The 18,020-nt window shown below is 31.5% G+C and overlaps 2 protein-coding genes across 3 annotated transcripts in view; one reads left to right on the forward strand and one right to left on the reverse strand.

Annotated features, from left to right (window-relative positions):
• Positions 1 to 1,553: 1,553 nt before the first annotated feature.
• Positions 1,554 to 3,299, forward strand: LOC136983371 (cation channel sperm-associated protein 1-like). The gene is made up of 2 exons (XM_067280087.1): positions 1,554 to 1,598; positions 2,066 to 3,299. The coding sequence occupies exons 1-2, from the start codon at positions 1,578 to 1,580 to the stop codon at positions 3,080 to 3,082; spliced, it is 1,038 nt and encodes a 345-aa protein (XP_067136188.1). The 5' UTR covers positions 1,554 to 1,577; the 3' UTR covers positions 3,083 to 3,299.
• Positions 3,300 to 5,587: 2,288 nt separating this feature from the next.
• The window catches only part of LOC136983440 (leucine-rich melanocyte differentiation-associated protein-like), a 35,122-nt gene continuing 22,689 nt past the window's right edge, over positions 5,588 to 18,020 (reverse strand). For both annotated transcript variants that reach the window (XM_067280174.1, XM_067280175.1), the window contains exons 5-7: positions 16,223 to 16,349; positions 7,547 to 7,634; positions 5,588 to 5,693 (exon numbers count right to left, since the gene is read on the reverse strand). In XM_067280174.1, coding sequence (XP_067136275.1) covers positions 5,614 to 5,693; positions 7,547 to 7,634; positions 16,223 to 16,349 — 295 coding nt within the window. In that variant the 3' untranslated portion in view covers positions 5,588 to 5,613. The remainder of the gene's footprint in view (positions 5,694 to 7,546; positions 7,635 to 16,222; positions 16,350 to 18,020) is intronic.

An 18,020-nucleotide genomic window follows, 5' to 3' on the forward strand; every position in this document is an offset into this window, starting at 1 on the left:
CGTAAAATCGTAGATTATTTTTTTTAAATCTCATAAAATTATCCTATCGTAAACGATAATGTAAAATGCAATTAAGTTCGTTAAATAGCCAGTTATTAAGTCGTCACGTTCCAGCGAACAATTGGAAATTCGTAGATTTTCCTCCTCTCTTCCTAATTGTAGAGCCACGTTATAGCGAGAAACGGTCGTTTACCGATTCCAGTAAGTCAGAATTATCAATACATTTTTGACGATTATTCTAGGAAGATCGATCGTTTCGATTCAAAAGATCAATCCGGATAAATGTCGGGTTATTTTCTCCTCCGGAGCAATAGTTAGACGAAAGGTATCGGCAACTCACCTTTACAAAGTGTGCCGTCACCGCTGGGTACACTAACGAGCGTTACGCCATCCTTCTTCGAATTCAAAGAAATTAAACGGACCCACCCGACAAAGAGCGCTCTTATCTTGGCAATTACGTTACTTTCCTGGTTACTTTCTATTATTTGGTTTGGTTGGAGAAACGGACAATGGTAGAGAGCGGATGATGCGAATCTGATTTCCTCCTCCCACACAATTACTGCATAATTTTATTTGAATGAAAAAGTACAGGAAGAAAAAACGTGCCTCTTCCTACATCTTTCACCTCCTTCGACTCTATAGAGCAGGGGTGGCCAACTTTTGTGCACATAAGATCTACTTTTTATCGTAAAAATGTGTCGCGATCGACTTGTTATCATAGGCATAGTCTAAGTGGGGAGGGGGAAGTGTGAAATACATACTATGTTTATACACTGTTTCAGTATGAAGTGCACTCACTGCTTACGAGTCGAGTCATAACTGCATGCATACAGTTGCGTTCGGTTACAAATATAATACATTAAGTCAAAACATCGCTAGCGATCGACCAAAATTGGCTTGGCGATCGACTTGTTGGCCACCCCTGCTATAGAGGCAAGCTTAAGAAGACGTAAAAACGAGAATAAAAGTAACGTGTTTCGGTGTTAATTTTGATAGAAAGTCACGTGTTACGCGTAAGAAATCGAGCGAAAAATATCAGAAAATGTATTTATTTCTCACTTCTATTTCCAATGTTGGATTAGTAGATTTATCTTACGTTTTGTATTGGATTAATCTACCTTTTCTTAGTGTCCACGGCGGTTAGTTTAGTGTTTACGTACTGTACTGTACAGTATATAAATAAATCTATACTTAGAGTTTCGGTAAAGTATACGAACGACTCTTTTCTGGAAACGGAGAATTAAAGTACAGCTAAATACAAGAAAAAGGTTAAAGGTCACGTCATAGTGGCACTTATCGGAAAAGTATTGTTTTCACGCGTAGTTTTAGATACTGGGATCGCCTTTCCACGTTTCTACACCATTCGATTATTTATTTTTCTTTCTAGTAACGTCGAAAAGAATAAACGGTACGACCTCTCCGTTATTTAATGTGGATAAAAGAAACTATTGGGCACAGTCGCGCTCAGGGAGGATAATTCGTTGTTACGCGGCGCGTGTTAGCCACGTGACGACAACCGACGTATATAAGTAGGTCGATCGAGCATAGGGCCGTCTATTCTTCGCTCGGATTAAACTATGAATACTGCATCCATTTTGGTACGTAGACTCTTCGTTTTGATGTTATTATTGTTTAGTATTGGATACTTTCGGGTGTCTTCTTCCATTCTTCTTCTTAATTTATGCCTCAAACGAGCGAGAAGTTTAATTGTAATTTCCTGGTCTTTTAAAGAAGACTTTTTGAAAAATTTGGATCAAATGCAATGTAATTTCTCGGAAACTACGTGGAATCTGTATCACATTGTTTCCGAACAGCCAACGGCGAACAGAAACTGTATGCTCATAAATATGGATACGATTATAGAATTCCGCTTGTGTCGTGTAAATTATATTCTGTGAGAGTTTAAAAGTTGTTAGTATGAATATCGTTGATCGTATCCTCTGTAAACTTATAACCGTAATTACAAAAAAACGATTTCGAATTAATTCGCGAGTAACTCGACTTTTATGCATTTAACATTTACTCATTTACTGTAGTTAATAAGCTGGTCCCATTTTCTTTTCAGATTCTACTCTTCGCTGTCGGATTCTCGACTCAAGAACTTCTCACCACTTTGAAGACTGCCACGGACCTAACTCCGGAGACAGTAGTCATCTACGAATTGCAACCCTCCTCGTCCGTTTACCCCGATCACCATCGATATCTGTACACTGGCGATGGATACGGACATCATGGAGGTCACGGTCAAGGTCACCGGCACCACGAAGGACACGGTCAGAGTCACCGGCACCACGAAGGACACGGTCAGAGTCACCCGCATCACGGTGGTCACGGCCAGGGTCACCGGCACCACGAAGGACACAGTCAGGGTCACCGGCACCACGAAGGACACGGCCAGGGTCACCGGCACCACGCGGTAAATCACGGAAACTGGCACAAAGAAGGAGGTCATCGACACGATGACAAAGGAGGACGCCACTTCGACAAGTACGGTCGGACATCGGGAGGGCGTCACCACTCGGGTCACGACGTCCGTAGTTATCACGACAAGAAACACTGGGGAGGACACGGAGGAAAGAAGCAGAAGGCCGGAAGCCACTATTATCGAGACAAGGGCCACAAACGACACGGCTTCAAGAACGTGTACCACAAAGAAGAATACGCCGACCACAAATCTTACCACGATATCTTTCGAGACAAAGATTATCACAAAAAGTACAAAGACAACCACGGCCACTGGGATATGCACGGGGCTAAGTACCACAAGTTGCGCGACGCCAAAGACTATCACGATAAGAAACAGTACGGAGACGAGTACCACAAGTACGGGCGCGAAAAGTACCACCGACACCGAGGAGACGGATATAAGAAGGGAGGAAAGTACTACGACCAGAAGCACGGACACCGAGAACACCACACGTCACACCACCGAGGAGGACATCACAAAGGAGGACACCACAAAGGACACGGGACCAAACCCTACGGAGACAAATGGCACGCCGGTAGCGACAAAGTGTTCGCCTTCTCGCAAGGATTCGGCCAATTCGCCAGGGCCATCGAGGGCATGGGCAAAAAGCAATGAAGTAAACCCCCACCGTTTCCCAACTCTCTCCAACCAATCGGCTTCCGGCAGAATAACCGGAAGTAAAACGCGCGAAACCGGAAATGCCTTCCCCAAAACGGGCAAAATTATTGTACATAGGTAGGTCGAATAACGCGGTAAGCGGCACGTTTCGACCTCTCTCAGTTTATCTTAGCAATTGTACTGAATAGTTTTATTAAAGTTTTTTTATATTTAAGTTCGGAACTTTCTACCCGGAAGTGGCGTCGACAACTTCACCCCACACACGCGGAAATTACAGACCGGAAAGACGAACGACTGGAATAACTAGGAATAGAAGATCCGAGTCGGCCGACCTTCGGTCGAAAAAATCCTTAGAAACGTTTAGCCAGGTAACGAGGAACCACTGAAACCGTTAAATAGAGCGAAGCGCGGCCGTCACGATTACATTTTATTTTTTATTTCAACCTTGTAAACATCGAGGACGATAAGACGGTTCGAAAAAATCCTAGTCGTAACGGGTCTCTCTATAAACACAATAAACACTGAAAAGCAATTTTACACCGCGTTATTTTCGTGTTAAACGTCGCTAAACAGTTCGTGTCTTTCCGAGAAAATGTCACCACAGTTTTCCAGACAAATGGAAAATATCTATATTATTACGGTGTTGATAAACACAAAAAAAAGCGGGTCGATGGCGTCAGAAACGTATATTACGTGTAGAGTACATTAAGAAAGAAGGAAAAGTAGGAAATATGCGACAGAATCATATTCTAAATTTGGTATTTTACCTCAGATTTGGGTTCGAGATAGTTTCGAATGGTTTCGTCGGAAACGATTTAATCGATTTTAGCGACGTTCCCGTAACCAATTAAACGATTTGCACTTAATTTGCCGCAGTAATTAAAGCGGATAATAAATGGACTTCGACGAATAAGTGGTTAATCACGCGAGTACTTTTCGAGCGCGATAAAGAACAAATAGCTAAAGGCAGGATCTAAGTATTTACGATGGGATTTTCTCCAGAAATACCACGTTTCTATTCAACGGATATTTTTGGAAAGTATTTAAGTCCTTCGTTAACCCGAACGTCTAGTTTGACGGAGCATCACGTAATTATTTTTCCAATCTTTCTTTATGCATCCAGTTCAAACGTCGCAGAGAATTGCCGAAATATTTAACGCAGTGAAGTTAATTACTTAATTCGTATAGCGTAGCTGAATCTAAATCTCCTAATCCCAGTTATGCTCCAAAAAAAATCACTTATATTGTCGGAATTAAAAGTGAATCATATTACGAGAAAATAGAACGTGTTTCTTTAAAATCTTACTAAGAAAAATTTGATTAATTTCCATCAATATTTTGTCAGATGGAAAGAATACAGTACAATTTCCTTCTCTATACAGTACTTTAAAGCTTCTTGCGAAATTTGAAATACAATTGGCTCTATCCGGAAAGAAGTGGTAAAAAGAAAATGTATTAAAAAACAAGTCAAAGAAGGGACTTGTTTTTCAGTAAAAATGAAACAAAACGCCTGTAGAAATAGAGCAAAATCATAACGAGAATGGAAACAATACGAGTCACTTCATTCCTAACTTCCCCGATTAGGTTATCATCATTATTCTCATCTGGCAAGAAGTTTTCCTGTTGACTATATATGTATAAACATACGTTCATTAAACCGAAAAATCGCGACACTTCTCGTTAAAGTCTACTGTGCTATTGGAATACAATAGAAGGATGTACAAAATTAATTTATCGACAGGTCATGCAACGGGGTTTTTGTTCAATAACGATTAGATCAAATTAATATATCCCAGCCTCCTTCAAAAAAAAAAAAAAAAAAAATGACATAGGGATATATTTATTGTTTATATTTAAAACAGTGTAATAAAATGTAAACTCTTTACATAAAAAATAATTCATTTATAACTTATAAAATGAATTTATATTCATTTAATTTTTAAAGTGTTTGATACATTTTACATAATCAAATATAAAATTATTAAAGAATTACATATAAAACAAAAATATTTACATATATATGTTTTCATTTACAATATAAAAAATATTAATTTGTCAAGAATGGAAACTTATTTGAGGAATTGAAGAGTTTGTAAAATAATTAGTTACTTCGTAATCTGCTTTGAAAGGTCGAAAAGTTAATGAAATGAATTGGTAAAAATTAAGACATTTTAGCAACTTTGTCCAGGCATATAGTAAGATTATTATTCTGGTCGAAGTAGTATTGCTTAAATAATTAATAATTACATTAATATAAATAATAATATACGTGTAATCTTAAGGCATTAATTTGTAATTAAATTTTGGACCCGTCGAAATAATTAACTTTGTGGGTTCGTACTTACGTTCCGCAAATGTATTTATAACGTTCGAAACGATTTATTATAGAAATTTAAACCGAAATATTCTATAATAATTTCGAATGTTAATATTATATATATTCAAATTCACGTGTACGGTATCACGACGACAAAATACAATACGCAATGATAGTCCTCAATTAAAAAATTAAATTTTCTTCTACGAAATTACAGTTCGTGATTTCTGATAAATCTGTTTCCTTCGGAATTTTTTCCGGTATAATGATGTTTTACGATTCCAAACATTCCTGTAAATAAGAAAAAAAAATACACAAATTTATTGTTAATATAATAGGATTAAACAAAATATTATATTACTACGTTATTTTATTAGTATTAGTTTATAACCATATTCTATACATCTATCTGTTCTTAGATCTTTACCATCTGTGATGAGTAGCATGAAAATGTTTTTCCACTGTTTTCTACTAGTTAATCTGAAAAAGTTGTATGGCTACGGTTGTAAGTACTTTTTCAAGCTACTTCCTTCTGTATTGTCACGAGATACCATTGTTTCGACAAGTTAACCTTTTTATTGTATAATGTTATGGCTGTCGGCAAGTTTATTTACCGATAGTTTAATTTTTGTCCGATTTTTTAATTTTTCTTTCCGTTTAGCTTACGCTAATTATTTGTAGACAATTTGATTCGAAGGCTTGCGGATCTTTTAATTTCTTTATTTCAAATTATAATAGTTTTATCAATTTTATTTTTGTTTTGTTATTTTCAAATATTTGTTTAATCTGTTTATAGGTGATGTTCACAGGTTCTATTAACTCTGTTTTATTATTTCAAGGAAGTTAAAATCACTTGTGATTAATGTGTCTAGGCAAATTTTTTCAATTACTGTAAGTTTACAACTGAAAATGAAAGCTATTACTTCTTGATTTTTTCCAATAAACATTGCATCAGTTTTATTGGTATTCGTTGTTGTCTCATATTTCATTACTTCCATTTAATTTGATGATCGAATTCGTTTTATCTTCTTTTGTTTGTAGCTGAGAGTCTACATGTTGACTACAAATTTTATATACTTTAAATGATATAGAATAAAATTAAATATGCATTTTTCCAAAGTTTCTGTAGCTATTTTATATCTGTGGAGGTTGAAAAGATAGAATAAGACACAAAGATTCTTGGATGATAGTCTGTTTATTCATTTTATTATAATGTTTTCTGTAATATTTCAATAAAATTATCTCTGCTAGTGAAATATAATGCTTACAAAGCAAGAATACATTTTGATCATATTCCAAGGAATATTTAAAGTCATAAAAATTATTGAATGAGATTGTGTAAATCAAGGTTTACTCAATTTCTAATAATGCTATTTAATTCTATTTTAAACCACTCTTAAAATTCTCATAGAAGTGACATGCAAGCAATTTTGCACTTTGCGAATGTTTTTGGACTCCTTCGGAGCCCTGCTTCGGATGAATGTTGTCCTTTCGTTGACGGAACACAAAATTAAAATTAAAAATTCAAACGTTCGTATCAAGCAAATCGTATCGCTATCTGTTGAGAATGGAATGGATTTAAAACAAATGGAAGGTGTTGGAGTGTCTGCCTAAATATTATGAAAAATGGAACAAAATGTATATGTGGAAGAGATCCTATGTTAACTAAATACTTATAGTGCTGGTTTGTAAAGGCCTGCCAAACTGTCAACAGAAAAAGTCCCTCCTTACGGTTGATACATGTAGCGTTTAAACTTGCTTTAAAAATTTATAAAAGCTTCTAAATATTGAAGCCGGTTGGTGCATCGTGTCATTTAACATCTAGTGTGAAGTGTTCTTTCTTGTCTGAATCAATTACATTAGCATAATCAAATATTCTGAATATAATAATTTGTTAACATTCTTATATATGTTTCATATGACAATCATTATGACTGGATTATTAAATTATTGTAAAACAAACAACTGCAAGACAAGTTTGTAAGTAAATACTGTACTAAATGCTTTTCCAATAATCTAATTATCAATACCAAATGGAGGTAATATAACTTAATGTCTTTACTTTTCTATAATGTCAATAAACTTAAATGAATGCAAAATTTTCAAAATAAATGTTTTATATTTTTATAAAAACTATTTATTACCTCTGTGTGTTCCTTCTTTCGGTTGACTTGGAGGTAATGGATTATAAAATAGAGCATCGATTGTATCATCATCATCACTCATTTCTAGCTGTAATAATAATATAGTTAAAAATTTAATTACTAAATACTTAATAAATATTGCATTTAATTCTTTTACCTTCAAATATTAAAACTGTAAATATAACTACATCTTAAATCAGGTGAAAAATCTGAAAAATCATATATTAGGTTTGTAAGAAATTTTGAAAGGATGTTTCTAGTATTACCATACTTTTCTCTTATTACATTATTATCCTTGTTTTTAATTGTTTACATTTTAACTTTAAAAACGACTACTGATTCTGATAAGAAAAATTACAATGCAAATTAAAGAAAAAAAAAAAAATGGAAGTATAATTTTAATGCAGTAAAATGCTAAATGGAACAGCCAGCAGCATACCCAGAATCTGAACTGGAAGGAGACAACTTATATTAGTTTCAAGGAAGTGGGGAGGGAGAGTGAGATTTTGCAATAGAGGGCTCTAGTCTAGTCACAATATTCATTATTCAAACTGATACTAAATTGATACATCTGTGCTGTGTGTCAATTACTACACTTTAATTTTTCTTATAGGGAAGGGCAGCTGTCCACCCCCTGCCCCTCGCTGGATACGCCTTTGGGAACAACAAACAATAATTTAAATAATCAATTAAAACAATTAAAAAGTAATATTACATTTACATTTTCATCTAAACAATTTATAATTTTTCATAATAAACATTCAAGTAATCCTGAAGTGTTTATTAGCATTTTTCACTTTGGTGTTATCTAAGGAATTTTGCTTTACTAAAAAATAATCTTTTTAGTCAAGATACATCAATTTTCATAATTTTATACTGTTAATTCTCAGACGGTTTATGACAGACAGACTCACCCCAAATGTCACATTTTATGTCCAACTCTGTGGTGTTTGTGTGAGTCCATCTATCATAAACAGCTTGAGATAGTTTTGGTGTTGTTTTGAATCATCAAATAAAAATAAAGGCAGCATCACAGGAGACATTACGAATGGTTGCAAAAAATGGTTTACAGGAATGTTTCCGGAAGCTGTATGAGTGTTGGAAAAAGTGTATCACCACCAAACAAAATTAATTGGTAGGTGGTTGTTTATCAGTATTTTAAACTATTCAAGACAGGAAATTATATGTTTATTCTCCAAACTTTTGAATCCTGCTATATATATGAGGTATGCTCTTATAAGCAGAGCAGGATATATGTTTCAAAAATACAAAAATGCAATTTTTACATATAAAAGAACATACTCTTCTATGTATGGAAATACAGTATTCTTTTTTTCATATTAGCATAAATATGGTAATTCAATTAGTAGATTCTGATAAAGATGATTGAACAGAACACATTACTTAATTATTAAATTGCTTATGATTTACATAAAATTAATCGTAAGTAAAGATTTTCTTTATAAATATATTCAAAACTTAATTCAAAGTTTATAGATTTTCTAATATTTCTGTCTTTTTTCCAAGTTGTAAAGAAAATTTTTAAAATTTTGTTATAAGAATTGAAATACTAATCTCTAAATTACTAAATGAAAATGCCTGAAAATGCCATTTATTATTTTCTTCATATAACTTTTCAAACTCTTGACATTTAACAGCTGATTTCTATGCAGTTGTTAGATGTTAAAAGACATGATATTGCTTGACATGTCAAATTTGTAGATAAAAAGATATTGACCCATAATTTATAAATGATATAAGCTATTTTAAGACTATTTGATAGTTATTCTAATAAGATTTCATAAAATATCTATTAATGCATTTCAGAAATATAAATCAATAAATTAAATAATTTATTTCCAATTATTAGTTAAATATTTATATATAAAAATCATACATAAATTTCTCTGTTTTTGGTATACATCTAGTCATCTATTGTGATATGAAATCTTAACAACTGAAATTTCTGTTGTTAAAACTGTGAAAATATTTTACAATAATTCTCAAAACAGTGCAATAACAATTCCAAATGATTTAATCACATCCAAAAAGAAACAATTAATTAAGGAGCTAATATTAGCTCTTTAATTAATGGTTTATTCGTGGATATTGACTGTTTCATGATATTCTTGCAATTTTTCAATTACAAAAACAGTGCAGGTTACTGTCCAATCAGCATTGATACAGGGACTCTGATGGCATCCAGGAACCCATAGTAGTCTTAGGATTACAATGAGCCAGAAGAATCAAGTACTGATCCTGAGCAGAAATTGTTACTCATGGTTGATCAGTACATCTCATCTTTGACATTTTCAGTGCTTTGCCAGGTCTGCAAAACATTACTACTCCTTCCCACGATTCAGGCAATATTGACAACCTTGCTGACAAGATGTAAAGATTCATCTGCAATCAGAGTGATGGTGCTGATGAGGTCTCAGTACAGTACTGTGAAAGAAAAAAATCTCGAAAATGCAAATGCAACAGCAATCTTGTAAGCGAGCACACTTTTAATAAGACTATATGAGAGAGATTCCAGACTTTTTACAGAATAGATACTTTATAACAAGAAGGTTAGAGAATAGGATGTCCTCTACCAAACCATATACAGTAAAACCTTCATCTATCATTTTTAGTGAGATGTTGGGAAGGAAACAACGGATGTAGGAAAACAATTGCCATGGGAAATTTATGACGTTGATGTTTTTATTGTTTATCTCATACGAAACATGTATTTTCCAGTGATACACCTATATGATAACTTTCTGTAATACTAAATGATATGGTGCTAGCACACAAACATGCCTTTATTCTACGTTTTAAAAAGTTGTGAAGAATATTGCATAATAAACTAAAATACTGTGTAAACTAAAATAAAGATGAAAGAATGCCAAGCGTTTGAATTTATTACACTACATTACTACGTTTAAGCAACAAAGAAAAATTACAACACAGTTTTGTATCATCAAAATACTGTAATTTGTTCTATTTTCTTTTGGTAAGAATACCTACTGTATTGATATATCGGAGGCAGCTGATCAGAAAAATTCAATATCATGTAAAAATGCATTACTTATATGGTAAACAACAACAGTATAAGGTGTGCATTCGCCATTACTAATAAATCTGAAAACATCTATGTTGGTATAGAAGATTGTGGAAAAATCTGTTTCCAATTTTTTGGATAACCAGTTCAAAATACATTTTTGTATGTCACAATCTTCACATAATATGCTTATAATTTATAATGGCAGCCATCTTAACTTCTGTTTTTAGTACTTGGAACTTCACTGCAGTGACTAACTTAAAGTGGGAATATGCAAAGTGAAAAGTTTGCAAGGGTTTGAGAAGATGCAAGGTGAAAAGTTATCAAAAGAAATAGAAAGAATCAAAACCAAAATCTGGTATTTATAATAAAGAAAATTTGTTATTTCTGAACTAATTCTCATTCTTGTGTCAAATGTAAACACCAGTATAAAGTCCTAATAATGAGTAATGTCCATGTAGACAATTAAAAATAACATTAGAAATAAGGACAGTAAGGCAATTTTAATTAAAGTGGGAAAAGCTTAACTGTCTTTTAACAAAGTGGCTTTAAGCTTCTTTGTTAAAAGACAGTTAAGCTATTATATTTGTACATATTTGGCTTGTTTTACCAGAAAACACACCCAATATGTACAGTACATAAAATAAAATACATTTAATTGCTATGTAAATAAGCACAAGAATTATCCAGAAAAAGACAATAAGCTGTGTGTCTTTGGCACGATTATATTATAGTACAGTACTGTATTTTATTACGTTATTAGATAAGTACAGTATATTAAGAGGAAGTATTTGGGAAATTGGTTTAGTTTCAAACTAACATTTGTGTATGAAACTTTTAAATATGGGGAGCTTTTATTATTAGTACACAAAAATCAGTGTTGCAATTTAGCACCCTCTATTCTGGGTAGAGCAAGTGATGCAGGATAATATTTTTCTTTCAGTTAAAATACAGAATGAACATTGAGAGAAAATGAACTTTGTGGGAACAAAGAATACAGGAAAAATTAAATTATATATATGCATATATATATGGGTTCTTATTTGGGACTGGAGAAAACAACTGATAGATGCAGAAAAACTGTTGATATGAGAATGATAGATGAGGTTTCACTGTAATAGTTGATGCCTATTTATTTCACTAAAGCAGACTGTGGGTGGTACAAAATTACAGTCTGCTTTTCTGATGTGTTTATTATAACAAGATGAACCTCCAAACTTTATAAATAGCTAAATTCTACTATTGAAGATTCAATAGTAGAATTTATTGAAGATTCAATATAAAATAATATAAAAATCTAACAAGTTCCAAATATTTTAAGTTTCCTAGCTTATCATCAGAGAACTTGTTGACTTATCAGAAAAACAAAACATCAAGGTTCAAAACACTCAAAGTTTTTACATTTAAATCCATTCTAAAATCTGTTGCTAACTCTATTTCATAGGTAAGAGATCTTTTTCCAGTTTGTTCTTTGTCTGAAGAAGGTAAAGTTGTAATTTTGATGAAAGTACTAGTAAATATTTTTGTCTTTGCTTTTACTTGTTTTGAAATTTAATATCAAAAGAATTCATCTGTACTTTTAGTTTTATTGAATAACTTTCCTTAATGTATAAAGCTGAGAATTAAAAACCCGAGAATGTATTCAGATCTTTATGAATGGAATTGTACAGTAATTATAATATGCAATTTAATAAATTTCTTTTTCTTTTCTAGATTAAAGTTAATAACATTTTCTTACATGTACCTATTTCTGGTTATAAAACTCTTATTCAAGATGTTAATTTTTGTCAATCTTTATAATTTATCTAGGAAAGTCTCATCATATCTTGAAATTGGCTGACTGTGTAAAATATTCTTATACAGTAGAGACTCGTTAATCGGAACCCCGGTAATTGGAATCGCCGGTAATCGGAACGATTTTCAGTCGGATTGTGTCGTGCTGAATCGAACGTTTTTGATACTAAATTTACTTCTAAAGTATAATTTTCATGTTTTTATATTCTTCAATATATTTATTTTGTTTGTACAAAATGAAGAAATAATTTTTAACGATAAGATAGCCTCGATTATTATTATAAAAATTTTCGTTAGGCTTAAAATCAATGAAAATTCAACACAAAGCGACACGCAACGAAGAAAAATTTGAACATCGGACAAGTTAATATATTTTTTCATACATAATCGGTAATCGGAACAAATCACTAATCTGAACAACCCCAGTCCCCAATTGATTCCGATTTTCGGTTCTCTACTGTATTACGCCAATTTTGACAGAAAAGCATTTTTCTGTTCAAACCTAATGACATAAGAATTATTAAAAGACTAAAAGAAAACAAAAATCTCTAAGTTGATTATATTAAAATGTTATAGGGAATAAATGGTACCTTCTTTACTGGAAAGTTTATTTATTAGTACAACTTACAAGATTCTGTTATTGAATAATTCAGAAAAATTCTCATCAATAATATGTTGTCATTTAGGTAATCATAATGAAAATTCCTATTTCATATGTATATCAATATAATCTATGCTTTTGTATTCTGAACTTGGTAACATTTGCATCCCCTATTTTTGAATTCAGCATACTTATGAGCAATTTTTCTAAAATGATCTGGAATTTTAAGGAATTGATGAGAGGAAAATGATATATTGAATGACTATTTGAAGCAGATAAAAATACTTTAATCAATGTACAGAACTGTAATAAATCAGCTCTTTTCCTATATTTTTATATATACTACAGAAATGAAAAAATTTAAAATCTAAGTAGATGTTTACAGTAGAAGCTCTATATTTGCACATTGTTTATTCAATGATTTCACACATTTGTAGTTCAATATTTGTAATGATTTTTCATATTAATTAGCCCAAATTTAGTTATTTACAGAAAGGTTTAAAAAAGAAATGAAACAATGGAAGAAGAGAAAATTAAATGTTGTTTGTTGTTAGCTTGAACACACACTATTGCAAATCATGCTGTCAATCATTAAATTGCACTAGTAGATGGTATCTCTTAGTTTCTTGCATAATATTAGAATATGAAAATACAGAAATACAAGGGTAATCCCAAAAGTAAGGTCTCCTATTTTTTTAAAATAGGAAGAAACATTTATTTTCAATAATGTTCATATCACTTTAAAGCTTGAACATTTATCTATTTTTCTACCTAATCGCCATTCTGGTCGATGCATTTTTGTATGCGCTGTGGCAATTTTTGTATGCCCATGTCGTACCAGCTTGCCGCCATGCCATGTTAAACAGATTGAAATTCATTGCCAATTGACAGAAGTGTATGGCGAGTCGTGCATAGATGTCAAAAATGTCCTCAAGTGGTGTAGGGAGTTTGCAGCTGATTGTACTGAAATTCATGACGAAGAAAGAAGTGGGAGACCATCAATTTCTGATGAGACAGTCACAAAGGTTAAGCAAACCATGCGTGAAGATTGGTGAATCACTCCGGATGATCTTTGCATTTTGGTTCTTGGGGTTTCACCGAAGCACTATTCATAGGATTTGAACAGAAAAGTTGCAATACCGGAAGGTATGCTCAAGATGGGTCCCGCGACATGGCGGCAAGCTGATATGACATGGACATACAAAAAAAATTGTCACAGAGCATACAAAAATACATTGACTGAAAGGCGATTATGTAAAAAAAATAGATAAATGTTCAAGCTTTAAAATGATATGAACATTATTGAAAATAAACGTTTCTTTGCTTTTTTAAAAAATAAGAGACCTTACTTTTGGGATTACCCTCGAAGTAAACATCAGTTTTTAAATTAGTAAGCATTATAATCATAAACATTGCATTTTATTTTCCAGATAGTTATGTTTTCTTTAATTGTTACAAATCAACAATTTCATCTAAATGTAAAGATGTAAATAGCAAAATGTCAAAAAGACCAAAGAAAATCATATCTTCCAAAGACAAAATTTAAGTACTAAATCATTTGCAGGGAGAAGACACATCACCCATGGTTGTTCATGCTTTTGTCAAAAATGAATCTATCATAAAAAAAAAGAAAGATTAGTGATAAAATTTCATCATGAAAAACATATTATTTTCTAATCATATATTTTTTCAATCTTCCAACCTTATTTTTTCAATGTATCTCTCCTTTCTATATTCATGGAAGTTTTTCAGAATGTAACCCCTGCAAATATGGGGCTTCTACATAATTTATTTGTATAGCAATAATCTGAAGTCAAAATATTGCCTAAATATAGAAATAATTTTAAATAAATAAATTTTGAAATCTACAAGAGTATAAAAATACAATTGTTGCAAAGACTTCATAATAGTATTTTTAATAAATCCTTTATTAGAAAAAATTTACTATAGTAGTAATAAACTAAAACTACATATCATCAAATAAATATTTTCAACATACTCAGTGCTGAAGATAACATGCAGCATCCTACACTGCCTCACCCTATATTTTAAAGATATATAAACAAATGTAATATAATTTCAAGCAATAATATAAAGTTTGTTTACTTTGAGAATCCTCAAAGTTTGTTTATATTATTGCTTATATTATATCATTTATTATATATTTCAAAGAATATATTTCATCCATTGGTTTTGTATTAGTATTCTATATATTAATTTGTTATTTGTGTAGAAATGTATTATGAATTATGATTATAAAAATTGTATTTTTGTTTAAAATGTTTTATAAATCTGTTTATTTTTGTGCTTCTTTATTGTAATTAATTTTTGTTTACAAATTTTATATATTTTATTTTACTAAAATTAAATATTTTAAAACAATTTATTAGAAAATGTCTTACAAAACATTCTTTTTACAATTACAGATGCTCCCCTAGTTAAAAACAATTTGACTACACAACTAAAATTTAAATTTCTCATGGATTCTAAAATCTGTTACCACTCATAGGGTGGCATTAAAGTCAGTCTTTGGCCAGTGATAAATAATAAATTTTTAATAAATAATTAATGTGGGTTTATTTCAATTGTGTATTGTTATTTTTCCTTTTCACGTGAGTTGCGAGGTGCCATTAAACTTAATAACTTTGGAGTAACAATGTTTTCCATTATTGTTTGCAATTTTAATCAACTTTTATGTTTAGAGCTTAAAAAAATGCATCCAAAACACAATAGTATATCTAGCAGTGGAGATAAATGCAAGAAGTATCATTCTTTTACTATGGAAACTAAACTGGAAAATATAAAACTAAGTACATTAAGTAAAAAAAACCATGTTTGAAACATCTGCTACTAAGCAGTAGTAAGCAGGTAAACAAGCATAATATATTCTATTAAGTGCACTGAAGGATCAAACATTAACAATAAACAATTATTCTGTGTTCAAATGTCCAAGTTAGTTTTGACTTATGAATATTTCAACTTATGACAAAACCTCAGGAACCTAATCTGTTTGTAAGTAGGGACATATCTATAATGTATAAATTTTTCAGCACATTGATAGGTAAATTAGTTTTTATACTTCAATGAATGTGTTAATAAGCAAATTTTAATTTCTACTTCAACAAGTATTTAGCTAATTTTTCTAGATATTTTACTTACATAGAAGAGCATCTTATAGTTATCAATAAAATATGAAATTATAATTATTTTGTAATCAAGTTTAATTATGAAGACTTACTGAATTTTCTTTAGGTTTAATTACTTTCATGAATTGTCCTATTCTATTAGCTTCTTTTCTTTCATAATTTTTCACAGAAGTAGAATCTAAAAATTTCAACTTTGGCAATTTATATAACGTATAATACCTGGAAAATATTTCATTATTACTGATATTATTTAACAATTACAGAATAATAACTATTTATTAAAATTTATTTGATTATTAAAATTCATTAAATTCAATAATATATTAAAGTTATTTTATTTTTATAATCCAGAACCATAATATTTATTTCTCTGCCAACAGAGTATTTATAGTCCAAGAGCTTGAACAGTCAAATGACTGAGGTAGTTAAGTGCATCAACTGCCTCAACTATTTGCTCTCTGCAACTGCCAGTGGTAAAGTGATCCTGAAAGACCCAGAATCAAATCAAGACAAGCAACCTTGGGAATTTTTACGAGTGGTCTATCCTAGATATATCAGGTGCAGTCCAACACTGCCCAGCCACCACCATTGTGGGTCTGGTCAAATCCATAAAGGGCATGAAAAAATAGTTCTCTGTGCCCACAGGCCAGAAAGAGTAAAAAATAAAAAGAAATAACCTATGTTTTATAAGTACTCAATATCAGATTGATATATAGCACATTACAGGGGTGCCACACCTTGTCATGAGAGGAGCCATATATCACCTATCAGAAATATGAGAACCACATCTTTTATTGAAGTGATATTTTATATCAAATAAAGTTACAATACTATAGTTATCATTGCTCTATATAGATATCAAAGTCTATAAAAAATGTCACTGCTACTTTACTTTCACTTTATGTATAACTGACTAAGTAAGCATACATTTAACTCTTTTGACTTCGCAAATGTATGCTCAGCTTTCACTTGCCTGTTCAAGCCAGTAGTGATCCATATGCATAACGTACTGTCTATAGTCAGTAAACTTACAAAAATATTACATACACGTGCGTAATATGTACCAAGTTTGTAAAAAGAAATTGGACTAGTATACAGATGATGCAGTAAGGATCTAGAAGAGCTGTATGCAGCTTGTAAGCCAAATTTGACCACTGTAGACACATTATATGAGCATTTTTAAATATTATTATGATTATTCTTGAGACTGTAATTTATACTGAGAATATGGCTGGATACTACTTTAAATAAACTTTTTAAATATACATCTAAATAACAATTTGATTACACTAGCTATAGTTATAATTACTGTATATCAAATATACATAATCTGAAATATTCTTACCCAACAAAAACATCTGAGACATAAAAAAAATTGTACGAAGTAAAACATTATGGCAGTTTAGATGACAATCAATTTTTTTCCTTAAGCGTTTTTCTTTGGTAAAGATAAGCCTGGAGCAAGTGAAATGTAGAAAACAATAACACAGGAAAAAATCTTCTGGATACCAATTTGAAGTACCAAGCCTATCTTTACCAAAAAAATAAAAATAAAATAAAAAACAACCCCTATGTAAAAATTCGACTTATCTAAATTGTCATAATTTTTTATTAGGTGCAATTTTTTTACAATTTAGATGTTTTCATTTGACTATCAATTACTTTTTGGTTATGATTGTGTTATATTATCAAGATGTGAAAATTCAAACCCGCCGGAACCAAACGCTAGCAATAAAATGTTTTATTGTTTGGTACCCACGGAGAAAACATAAATCATGAGGAACAACATTCGAATAGTACTGGTTGGTGAAAGAGAGAAACGTGACCGAGACGATAAAAGGGCGACGAGAGAGGAAAAGGTGGTCGGTTACGTAGTGTCGATTAGACAGC

This window comes from Centruroides vittatus, unplaced genomic scaffold (assembly GCF_030686945.1).
Source record: "Centruroides vittatus isolate TY-2023 unplaced genomic scaffold, ASM3068694v2 contig_882, whole genome shotgun sequence".
NCBI classification, from domain to species: Eukaryota; Metazoa; Arthropoda; class Arachnida; order Scorpiones; family Buthidae; genus Centruroides; species Centruroides vittatus.